General features: G+C 43.3%; 1 protein-coding gene across 2 annotated transcripts in view; it reads right to left on the reverse strand.

Moving 5' to 3' along the window:
• The window catches only part of BBS7 (Bardet-Biedl syndrome 7), a 99,108-nt gene that overhangs the window by 17,299 nt on the left and 69,728 nt on the right, over positions 1 to 12,081 (reverse strand). The window contains exons 19-20 of one of the 2 annotated variants that reach the window (XM_073603478.1): positions 5,749 to 5,852; positions 3,295 to 3,418 (exon numbers count right to left, since the gene is read on the reverse strand). In XM_073603478.1, coding sequence (XP_073459579.1) covers positions 3,295 to 3,418; positions 5,749 to 5,852 — 228 coding nt within the window. Of the gene's footprint in view, positions 1 to 3,294; positions 3,419 to 5,748; positions 5,856 to 12,081 lie in introns of both variants that reach the window. The other variant, XM_073603469.1, reaches the window with a different exon arrangement.

Below are 12,081 nucleotides of genomic sequence, written 5' to 3' on the forward strand. Positions count from 1 at the left end.
AGCCTACATCCACAGAAAATCTGTGGTTAGTTCTGCAAGATGTTTGGAACAATCTACGTGCCGAGTTCCTTCAAAAATTGTGTGCAAGTGTACCTGAAAGAATTGATGCTGTTTTGAAGGCAAAGGGCAGTCACACAAATACTGATTTGATTTGGATTTTCTCTTCTATGCATTTACTTTCCATTTTGTTAAAGGGGATGTAAAGGTAAAAATTTTTTCACCTTAATGCATTCTATGCATTAAGGTGAAAAAACTTTTGACAGTACCAGCCGCCCCCAGGCCCCCCGTTTTACTTACCTGACGCCTCGAATCTTCGCTGCTCGTCCTCGTCATCTTCATTGCAGCTCAGCCTGGTCGCTGATTGGCTGCAGTGGATGGATTGAAAGCAGCGCAGCCATTGGCTCGCGCTGCTGTCAATCACATCCGATGACGCGGCGCGCCGGGGGGCGGGGCCGAGTGATACAGCGAGCGGCTATAGCCGCCGGCTGTATCACGGGAGCGCAGCCCGCAAGCACTCACCACCATGCGAGGGAGCTCGCATTAAGGTGGTAAATGCTTGCGGGGAGGAGCTGAAACAGCCGCCGAGGGACCCCAGAAGACCAGGTTCGGGGCCACTCTGTGCAGAACGAGCTGCACAGTGAAGGTAAGTATAACATGTTTGTTATTTAAAAAAAAAAAAAAAAAATTAACTTTACAACCCCTTTAATTTATAAAAATAAACTATTAAGACTTCTATTTTTAAAAGCAGTCTTAATCTACAGCCTAAGGCCCCTTTCACACGGGGTGGAATTTTTCCAAGCGGATCCGCCTACTCAGCAGGGGATCTCTCCGTTGATCCCCGCTGAGAAGGCGGATGACAGGTCGGGTGTCAGCCTCGCTATGCAGAGCAGACACGGACACAGCCCGCTATTCTCTTTGGAACGGTTGGATGGAAATGGACTGCATGCCTGTTTCCATTTCATCGTCGGATGGATGGCGAATGTATACCCATATGTCTGTTTTTAGCGGATTGGATGCCATGATATGAGAACAATGGGTGTTCCGATTGGGACCACCTATCCGTTCTTCAGGTGGACCCGATCTCCATTGCTCTCTATGGGGTGGCAGATGTCAGCGGATTGGTCCGCTGGTGTGTAATTATATATATATATAACATAAACACACACAATTGTGAGTACATCCCTCACATTTTTGTAAATATTTTTATTATATCTTTTCATGTGACAACACTGAAGAAATTACACTTTGCTACAATGTAAAGTAGTGAGTGTACAGCTTGTATAAACAGTGTAAATATGCTGTCCCCTCAAAATAACTCAACACACAGCCATTAATGTCTAAACGGCTGGCAACAAAAGTGAGTACACCACTAAGTGAAAATGTCCAAGTTGGGCCCAATTAGCCATTTTCCCTCCCCAGTGTCATGTGACTCGTTAGTGTTACAAGGTCTCAGGTGTGAATGGGGAGCAGGTGTGTTAAATTTGGTGTTATTGCTCTCACTCTCTCATACTGGTCACTGGAAGTTCAACATGGCACGTCATGGCAAAGAACTCTCTGAAAAAAAGAATTGTTGCTCTACATAAAGATGGCCTAGGCTATAGGAAGATTGCCAGACCCTGAAACTGAGCTGCAGCATGGTGGCCAAGACCATACAGCAGTTTAACAGGACAGGTTCTACTCAGAACAGGCCTCACCATGGGTCGACCAAAGAAGTTGAGTGCACCTGCTCAGCATCATATCCAGAGGTTGTTTTTGGCAAATAGACGTATGAGTGCTGCCAGTATTGCAGCAGAGGTTGAAGGGGTGGGGGGTCAGCTTGTCAGTGCTCAGACCATACGCTGCACACTGCATCATATTGGTCTGTGTGGCTGTCCTCCCAGAAGGAAGCCTCTTGTAAAGATGATGCACAAGAAACCTGCTAACAGTTTGCTGAAGACAAGCGGACTAAGGACATGGATTACTGGAACCATGTCCTGTGGTCTGATGAGACCAAGATAAACGAATTTGGTTCAGATGGTGTCAGCGTGTGTGGTGGCAACCAGGTGAGGAGTACAAAGACAAGAGTGTCTTGCTTATAGTCAAGCATGATGGTGGGAGTGTCATGGTCTGGGGCTGGGGCTGCATGAGTACTGCCGGCACTGAGTAGCTACAGTTCATTGACCAAACCATTGAATGCCGACATGTACTGTGACATACTGAAGCAGAGCATGATCCCCTCCCTTTGAAGACTGTGCTGCAGGGCTGTATTCCATCATGTTAATGACCCCAAACACACCTCCAAGATGACCACTGCCTTGCTAAAGAAGCTGAGGGTAAAGGTGATGAACTGGCCAAGCATGTCTCCAGACCTAAACCCTATTGCGCATCTGTGGGGCATCCTCAAACAGAAGGTGGAGGAGTGCAAGGTCTCTAACATCCACCAGCTCTGTGATGTTGTCATGGAGGAGTGGAAGCTCTGAAAACTATATCTAGCGTGAAGTAAAATCACTGTTTTGGCACTACCATTGAGCTAAGAAACCCAGATGTGTCACAATATATTAAAATACATGCCAATCTACTCACAAAATAACACAATTGCATATAGTATTTCCCAACAAGCCACCAGAAGCATGTCCATCCACCAGGGAGCAGCCTACACATTTCAAGGGCTATGCCCTCTTCCTCAGAGCTATTATCAGGCCAAAAATACAAACACCCGCCCCTAAAAGGGGGGAGGGGTCAATTCATGACACAGCACCCAGTGGAATCAACCCTTAAAAAGGGAAAAAGTCCTGGATACCACAATAGAAACAATATCCAAGGGTACACCATCAATACCTTAATTAAAACCTTATATGCCCTCAAGGCTATTAGACTAAGCTCACAACCATGCACATAATGGTACATTAGGGAGCAGTGCTAATACCGCATCACCTCATCTGAGTTCCTGATCATGCAAGAAATCATAGTAGCAGCTTTATTGTGATGCATGGCAAATATTGTACAGATGTTGATCATCCCATTAATATAAGTTTACTGCATGTGTTTCTAGTTTCTCTTTATTAGTCTTTGTCTTAGCTGGTGATTCAGTAGGAGCTGGGAAGCAACCTGATGCAATGGACAAATGTTTTATAGAAAATAATAGGTTATTTATGGCCTATTTACAGTAGTCTAAGATAATATTTTCAATAAATATTGTCCTGGCACACTGCATTTTACTGGTTTACCTAGCTTACATAATGTATGACCAGGGATACACTAACTCAGAAAGGTCCTTCTTATCAATATTTTATACACAGGACCTGGAGACCTCACCATAGAGTCTTTCAAGATGTGCTGGCTGCTTCTTATATTCCTCCTGGAGCTTGTCGGCTTCATCCAGAATAGATCGATACTCTGGGATCAGAAAGTCAGTGTTCCCTTCATGAACTTGCAGCTCCTTTAGCAAAAAAAATTAAAAAATAAACAAATCAGGAAAATCACACATACAACACGCCTTCATTAATGCTACAGCTCTTTAAAACGCACATTACTTTTCAATCCAGAAAGACGAAAACAACTTCTTTGTGATACTTGACTAAGGCACGTTCACACTGGTGCGACATGCCCTCCGACTTTCTGAGCACATGTTGCATCACAAGTCACACCCCAATGGAACCGTTCAAATAGGAGTGACTTGAGTCACTCCGACTTAGAAAAAGGTTCCTGCACTACTTTTGGTCCAACTTTGGCGCAACTTGCATTGACTTCTGCTAAAGAAGTCGTATGCAAGTCATACCGAAGTCGCGCTGGGATGTCGACTTCAAAGTCGCAAGAAAGTCACGCAGTGTGAACCCGGCCTTAAAAAGATATGAATGTACTGCTTCCATGGCTTGCTTACCAATCACATATAGACATGCAATGTGATCATACAGGAGGAATTCAGCTAAAGCCACAGTACATCAAGCACTGAGCTTCCAATAATTATTATTTTACACAATGCCACATTTTGAGTATCAGCCTCCATAACTGGGATGCTTGAAACAAACAAGTCATGGTGGAAAGGGAAATAGGGGAGCATTCAGACCTGTTTAAAAACAACAAATAGGCTGATTCACAAAAAGCGAGTAAAGAATTTGGTCAGTTCAGGTTTCATCTCTTAAAAAAAAAAAAATCCAAAGCAGGTCATAGATGATATGATTTTCTTTCCTTTCACCACGAGTGGAAAGACAGAAAATTGCTTGATTTCCCCATCAGCACAGTCTGTGTTGATGGGGGTATGCCTCCTGTGGATCTTTTGTATTCTGCCAGCAGGGGGGGGGGGGGACACGGGGTATGGGAGAATTTCCAGCCAGAATACATTAGTCTTTGCTAGCGGTTACAGCCGCTGGCAGTAACCGTCTGTAGAAAAATCAGGCTGGTTTTACCCGGCGTACCTGCTGTTCTGATCTTCTTAGCGCTACTTTTTGCAAATTAGCTGCAATGTATGGCTTTTAAAGATAAATAATGCATAAGGTTAGGTAAGATGTAAAAATAGTAGTAAGGACCCAACTGCAGAGTTAAAGCGAATTAAAGTGTCTTAAACCCACGTCAATAAAAACGATCAATAAATGGTGTATTACATGCTGTCCATACTCACTCAGTCATTATGAGATTCGTTTTCTGTATTCTGCAAAAAAAAAACTGGTTGATCCTGCTGTTCTCCATCTCCCCTTCTGTCCATGTCCCCAGTGCAGTTGGTGATTTTGCAGAGCAGTGTTGGCAACTCTGCACATGCTCAGTTCTCAGTGAGTTTCTATGCTGAGCATTTCCTCCCTATCACATCTGAGCAGCCCATGTGACTATAGAGTCAGAGTCACACATGTGGGTGTATACACAGTGGTAAATGACAGCCCACTCCCTCCCTCCTCCATCATGCCCATTAACCAGCTAAACACAATGGGGGCAGGATATTACATGTAGATTAATGGAGGCTTTATCTCCCTCTTATTCTAAGACACAGGCTGGAGTGGCATGACACAGCCTGTGACTGGCAGAAAACCACCCACACCATGTTATTGCCAAAAAAATAATAAAAATGTATTTCAAATATATATATATATATATATATATATATATATATATATATATATATATATATATAATTGAAATACATTATATATATATATATATATATATATATATATATATTTTTTTTTTTTTTTACCCTGGATTCCAAAGGCTGTTTTTTTATTTTGATTAGGAAAAAGGTACTTAGCTTTTTTTTTTAAATTGAAATAATTACAGTGCCATCATCCATATACAGAAAGTTAAGGGGCAATACAAATTAAACAGAGTCTGCTTAGTATCATTTTAATATCATAAGGCCACCAAGCATAATGTGAGAAGTTCAACATTTGCTAGAGAAATACTGCATATAGGAATAAAAACCTCTTGGTGTCCAACCTTCTGCAGGCAGGTTTATACAGCATTACACTGACAATCATAGAAAAGTCCCAACATGCTGGAAATTCTGCGGGCTTATCATAAAATTGTTTGAAAAAAATAGCCATTTGCCAAGAAAGGAAATAACCTTTTTACTGCACAGATATTCTTCTTTCAAAAACACATTTCGGTTATCAAAACTGAATTATAAGAGAATGTGCTACCAAATCTAGATGTTGTATCTGCCTGTGTGTGCCAAGTAATAGACATACTGTATATCTGGCACAGCAGAAGATTTGAATGTACAATTCACAATACCCCTGAAGAAAGTTCATTGTGATAAAGCAAGGAATATTGACAATGTACCTTGAGAGCGTCAATCAAATGAACCTTTTTGGCCAAAAGTAGCTGATACTCCAACTTCGGATGGATCATTCTCAAGGTGTGGCCAACAGATTCTTCACTTATATCTGCTTAGGAGAACAGTCATGATAAGGAGAAGGAAAATCAGGAAACACAAACTGGCTGAAGAAACCATCAGTTATAGACAGTTGGTAGTTAAAGTATATCTAAAGCCTAAACTTGTTGTCAGAACAGTTGTTGAAATATTTATTCTCCTGTTCTGATGACAGCCATACATTTTTGCATTCCTCAATATGTCTTGTCCCGATGATCAGGACAAATAGAGAGGCTGAATCTCCCCAATAGAAACAGCCGTAAAACACTACGGAGGTTTTCAACATTTCCCCACTTATCCAAAACTTAAAGTGTAAAGTCTCCCTTTTTCTTTTAAATAACAAACATGTTATACACACCTACCCTATGCAATGGTTTTGCACAGAGCAGCCTCCTCTTCTGGGGTCCTTCGCTGACACTCTAGGCTCCTCCTCATCTCCGAGTGCCCCAATCGCAAGCTGCTTGCAATGGGGGCACTCGTGCGGGTTCTCTCCTGAGCTGGGTGGTGTGCATCTATTGACACATACACAGTGCCGCTCAGCCCTGCCCCCCCCCCCCCGCTCCCTCTTCACTAAATTTGACTCCCACTGCTGCCTGGCATTCCTTGTGTGAAGAGGGAGAGAAGAGAAGACTGCAGCCAGGCACATCGCTGAAGTGTGCCAGGTGCAGGGGCGGACTGACCATTCGGGCACTGCCCGAGGGCCCGGGGTCAGTAAGAGGCCCTGTTTCCGGCATCTCACAGAACCGGGCAGGAGCTTTAACTCAATCACTTCCCTGGGGCTCGCTACTCTGGGTGCCTGACTATTCAGAGCACAGGATTAAATTCCCCTGGAGCAGCTAGCAGCAGCGATGTCCCGACCACACAGTGAGTGTCTGGAAGGGGGAACGCTCAGCCCCTGTCCTCTTCATACCAGACACATAGGATTGTCAGTGTGAGGGATCGGAGAACAAGTGCACTGTGTCTATAGAGATGTGTTATGGATGGGTGAGCCAGTGAAGCCAGCAATGTGTGTGCAGCTTCCTACATTCTCCACTTCCCCCCTCTCCCTAACCTGCCTGCTTGGTATGCTCTGTGGCCCTGCTGGAAGATCATACCAGATTACTCAGATGTGAGGGGAAGTGAGGGGACCATGAACCAGTCCTTAGGAAGGAAGGAGGGTTGTTCACCGGTCAGTGTCTGTTTGTACATATCTACTGCCTGTGTGTGTGCTACACTGAAACATGGGACAACACTGGCTGCATGGTAAGAGAAGCATTGTATACACAGCATGTCACAGTACACAGGGACCCTGATAGATAGAGAGACAGTATCTGACCTGGAGACCAGTCCCTCTTCTTTACCCACTACTATGTAAGGCATTGTCCAGGTCCCTGATTAACCACTTCAGCTCCATAAGATTTACCCCCCTTACTGACCAAACCATTTTTTGCGATATGGCACCGAGTTATTTTAACTGACAATTACGCAGTTGTGCGACGTTGTACCCAAATAAAATGGATGTCCTTTTTTCCCACAAATAGAGCTCTCTTTTGGTGGTATTTGATCACCTCTGCATTTTTTTTTTTTTTTCGCTATTAAACAAAAAAAGACCGTCAATTTTGAAAAAAAAACAAACAATAATAATAATAATAATAAAGCATCCAATAAAAAAAAAAAAAAATTTGAATTTCTTCATCAATTTAGGCCAATATGTATTCTGCAACATATTTTTGGGAAAAAAATCCCAATAAGTGTATATTGATTGGTTTGTGCAAAAGTTATAGCGTCTACAAACTACGGGATATATACTGGAATTTTTTTTTACTAGTAATGGTAGCGATCAGCGACTTATAGCAGGACTGCAACATTGCGGCGGACAAATCTGACAGTAAGTGACACTTTTTGGGGACCAGTGACACCAATACAGTGATCAGTGCTAAAAATATGCAATATCACTGTACTAATGACACTGGCTGGGAAGGGGTTAACATCAGGAGCGATCAAAGGGTTAAATGTGCTCCTAGGGAGTGCTTTGTAATTGTGGGAGAGGGTCTTTAACTGTGGGAAGACAGAGATCCGTGTTCCTGCTTAGCAAAAACACAAGATCTCTGTCTCCCCTACTAGCAGAATGGCAATCTGCCTTGTTTACATAGGCAGACCGCCGTTCTGCCTCTCTCGTGAAAGATCAGCGGGACCCAGCGGACATCGGGTCCACCGAACCCACAGATTGCCTCCTGCTGTGTCCAATCACAGCAGAAGCGGGTCGCCGGTGGCGCACCTGCGCGCCCCAGACCCGGAAGTGTCAGATCACATACAGGTACGTGATCTGGCACAGAGCAGTCCCCCGCCACAGTATATCTGTCACTAAGTCCCTGCCTTATAAACAAACCCCTCTGTCATTTTATTGTCTTCTATCCCTCCAGTAAGTGTATATAGCATAGTTTTAATTCCCGTTTTGTTATATAGAGACAGTCCCGGTTAAATAGAGACGGTTATATAGAGACAGTCCCGGTTTAATAGAGACAGTCCTTGTTATGTAGAGACAGTCCTTGTTATGTTGAGATGGTCTTTGTTATATATAGAGTCAATCCTTCTTCTGTAGAGATTGTTTTGTATAGACAGTCATTTTTTTTTACTGATTGTGCTGAGGTTTATATGCGTCTGTGGGACTCTTGCTTGTGGCACAGCAATCAAAGCACATTTACAGGTACAGGTGAGCCTGGGCTTTAACTATGCCCCATAAGCCCCTCTCATTTGTTTATGCAATCTGGCCACACCCACTGTTCGCCACGGCGCACCAAAGCTTCTCTCCTTTTTTTTTTCGACAATAGGCACCCCAGGGGACCCTTGCAAACCCCCCCTTCTCCCAAACAGGGGGATTGAGTGTGGCTAGAGCAGGTGATCAGTGCAGGAGGTGGGGGAAGAAACTGGAACCAATATTTTGCAGCACTCACTGCAGCAGCTGAAAGCTAACATCTCCTGCTCTAGCTGCTGCAGTGAGAGCCACAAAAGATTGTTTCCAGTTATTTCCCCTTTTGTGGGTGTGACTTGAGTGCGGGCAGGGACACAGGGGGCCCCATGATTTAGTATTGTTCGGGGGCCCCATCAGTTGTCAGTCTGCCCCTGGCCAGGAGTGAGGGAAGGGATTCCTGTACTAACTCTACCTTTTGAAACTCCTCCTCTCAGCACCTCTGTAGATCAGAAGGAAGGCTCTGTGAAATGGGTTACACAGCAGTGCCGATCAACAGGACAAGTAAATGTGCGGAGATCTTCACAATGTATATTTAAAATGTCAAGGTTGTTTAAATAGGAGTAGGCTAAAAATAACGGAAATACAATGTAGAAGTGAATATACGAATTTACATGTTGACTATAGATATGCTTAAAAAAATCTGCTATTGTTTAATGGACTTAGCTAAATACAGTGCCTTGTGAAAGTATTTACCCCCCATGGTGTTTTTCCTGCTTTTTGTTGTATAACAACCTGGAGTTAAAATGGGTATTTTAGGGCTTTCCCCCTGAAGGTTTCTCTCTAAACCACCTTGTCCTTTTGCAAAACAAGAAAAAGCTCTTTACAAGAAAAACAGGCCTAACAGACACTATGGCAACCTTACAGGTGAGGTGGTCTTTTAATCGTGGAGAGTGGTGGATGAAGGGCGCGTGATCAAGCTTACATCAAAACATATAAAATTTATTTCGGAGGAAATAAAGAGCAAATAAAAGCAGTTGAATAATACCAATACTACGTATCATGCAAACAGGTGACAAAATATAAAAAACATGAAAAATTAAAAATGGGTTAGGAATATCATGAGCCCATGTTGAGGCAAGTATTTAGAGTTGGCTAACGCGTTTCGAGGATGACCTCTTCATCAGAGCCTATTTTAGAACCAGGGTGCAGTCTCTATATGCCAGTAGGCCAAAAGTATGTACATCATCTTGATGGCTAGTTGGAAAAAGCGGCCTGAAATGGAAATCTTCCATTTCAGGCCGCTTTTTCCAACTAGCCATCAAGATGATGTACATACTTTTGGCCTACTGGCATATAGAGACTGCACCCTGGTTCTAAAATAGGCTCTGATGAAGAGGTCATCCTCGAAACGCGTTAGCCAACTCTAAATACTTGCCTCAACATGGGCTCATGATATTCCTAACCCATTTTTAATTTTTCATGTTTTTTATATTTTGTCACCTGTTTGCATGATACGTAGTATTGGTATTATTCAACTGCTTTTATTTGCTCTTTATTTCCTCCGAAATAAATTTTATATGTTTTGATGTAAGCTTGATCACGCGCCCTTCATCCACCACTCTCCACTTAGCCTTACCTGACCACCCCGGGGTCACTCTCTGGGCAGCGGGACAAGCAATACCATCTCTTCAAGCTGTGCTACAGTTTACAATACTGCCCTTTTCAAAACCAAATCAGACCCTCACAAGCGCAGGAGTAATTTTTCCTCATCCACGGTCTTTTAATCGTCTCGAATCGGTTCAAAGGGGATCTATATGAGCAACTCCTTTTAGAAAAGGATTATGTGGCAAGAGGTTTCTGAAAGGAGGGTGGATACGGGAGAAACCTGTCCCTTAGGGCCAGAAGCTGGTCAAGACCAGAGTGAAGAAAGGCAAAAATACAAGTGATAGCGTATTCTATAGCCACTTCAATACAGGGCATTTTCACCCCCTTCCTGCCCAGGCCAACTTTCAGCGCTGTCGCATTGTAAATGACAATTGCGCGGTCATGCAACATTGCACCCAAATTAAATTTTTTAGATTTTTATCCCCCACAAATAGAGCTTTCTTTTGGTGGTATTTGATCACCTCTGCGTTTTTTTTTGCACTATAAACAAAAGAAGAGCAACAAGTTTGAAAAAAAAAACAAACAAATATTTTTTACTATAATAAATATCCCAATTTTAAAAAAACAAAAATTAATTTTTTCCTCAGTTTAGGCCGATATGTATTCTTCTACATGTTTTTGGCAAAAAAAAACACGTAATAAGCGTATATTGATTGGTTTGCGCAAAAGTTATAGCGTCTACAAAAAAGGAGATAGATTTATGGCATTTTTATTATTATTTTTTTTTTACTAGTAATGGCGGCGATCTGCGATTTTTATCGTGACTGCGACATTTCAGCGCACACATCAGACACTTTTGACACTATTTTGGGACCATTCACATTTATACAGCAATCAGTGATAAAAATGCACTGATTACTGTATAAATGTCACTGGCAGGGAAGGGGTTAACACTAGGGGGCGATCAAGGGGTTAAATGTGTTACCTAGGGAGTGATTCTAACTGTGGGGGTAGGGAACTCACAAGGGAAGGAGACCGATCAGTGTTCCTCTGTACTGGGAACACACAATCGGTCTCCTCTCCCCTGACAGGACGTGGATCTGTGTTGTTACACACACAGATCCACGGTCCTGCTCTGTTATCAGGCAGTTGCAGGCGCCCTGTGGTAATCGCGGCTGCCGGGCACGCGCACCGGCTCCCGAGTGGCGCGGCGGCACACGCGCGTGCCCCCTAGATGGCTGGGAAGCCCAGGACGTCATATGACGCCTGCCCAGGATGGGAGATCCCTCCTGCGGACGTCATTTGACTATGGGCGGGATGTCAAGTGGTTATGGTTAATCCTTCTATCCTCACACCATGCAAAGAATGCTTTCAATGTGCAATGCTAAATCTTGCAGGAGTTGGACTTCCTTGCTCTGAGTAAGGTGAGAATAATCGAGTTAGAGATATCGCTATACTTTAGGACTTGGGCTGCAATATGCTGTTGAAGCCATCAACTAAGAAGCAGAATGGAACAGAGGGTTTGGGGCCAGTAAGTCTGGTCTGTTTAGAAGAGGCCAAAAGGAGGCAGATTGGAAAGTAAAAAGTGAGTAGAGGACAGGGATAGAAATTAAATTTTGGATCCCTTTGAAATGACAGATTGAAGCCTGAGGTACAAGATGTCTTGAATCCAGAGTGATGCAGAAGCCAACAGATGTCTCTCTACTCTGAGGAGAGAGGCGCCCCTTCAAATTCAAAAGGGCTTTTGGGAAGAAAGGCCAGGGCTTGCAACAAATGGAAGGGTTAAGCCTGGGTTTTGAGGTTGAAGTAGAGGCAGAAGCCATAGGAGTAGGAGACTTAGGATTTTCTTGTAGGATCAGATACATTTCCCCCAGTTACTTTCCTTATGAATTTGTCAAGGAATTGCCCAAAGAGGCATTCACCATCAAATGGCATGCATAGACGATGTTTATTCCAAGCATGTTCA

Source organism: Aquarana catesbeiana, linkage group LG01 (genome assembly GCF_042186555.1).
Source record: "Aquarana catesbeiana isolate 2022-GZ linkage group LG01, ASM4218655v1, whole genome shotgun sequence".
Classification (NCBI taxonomy): domain Eukaryota; kingdom Metazoa; phylum Chordata; class Amphibia; order Anura; family Ranidae; genus Aquarana; species Aquarana catesbeiana.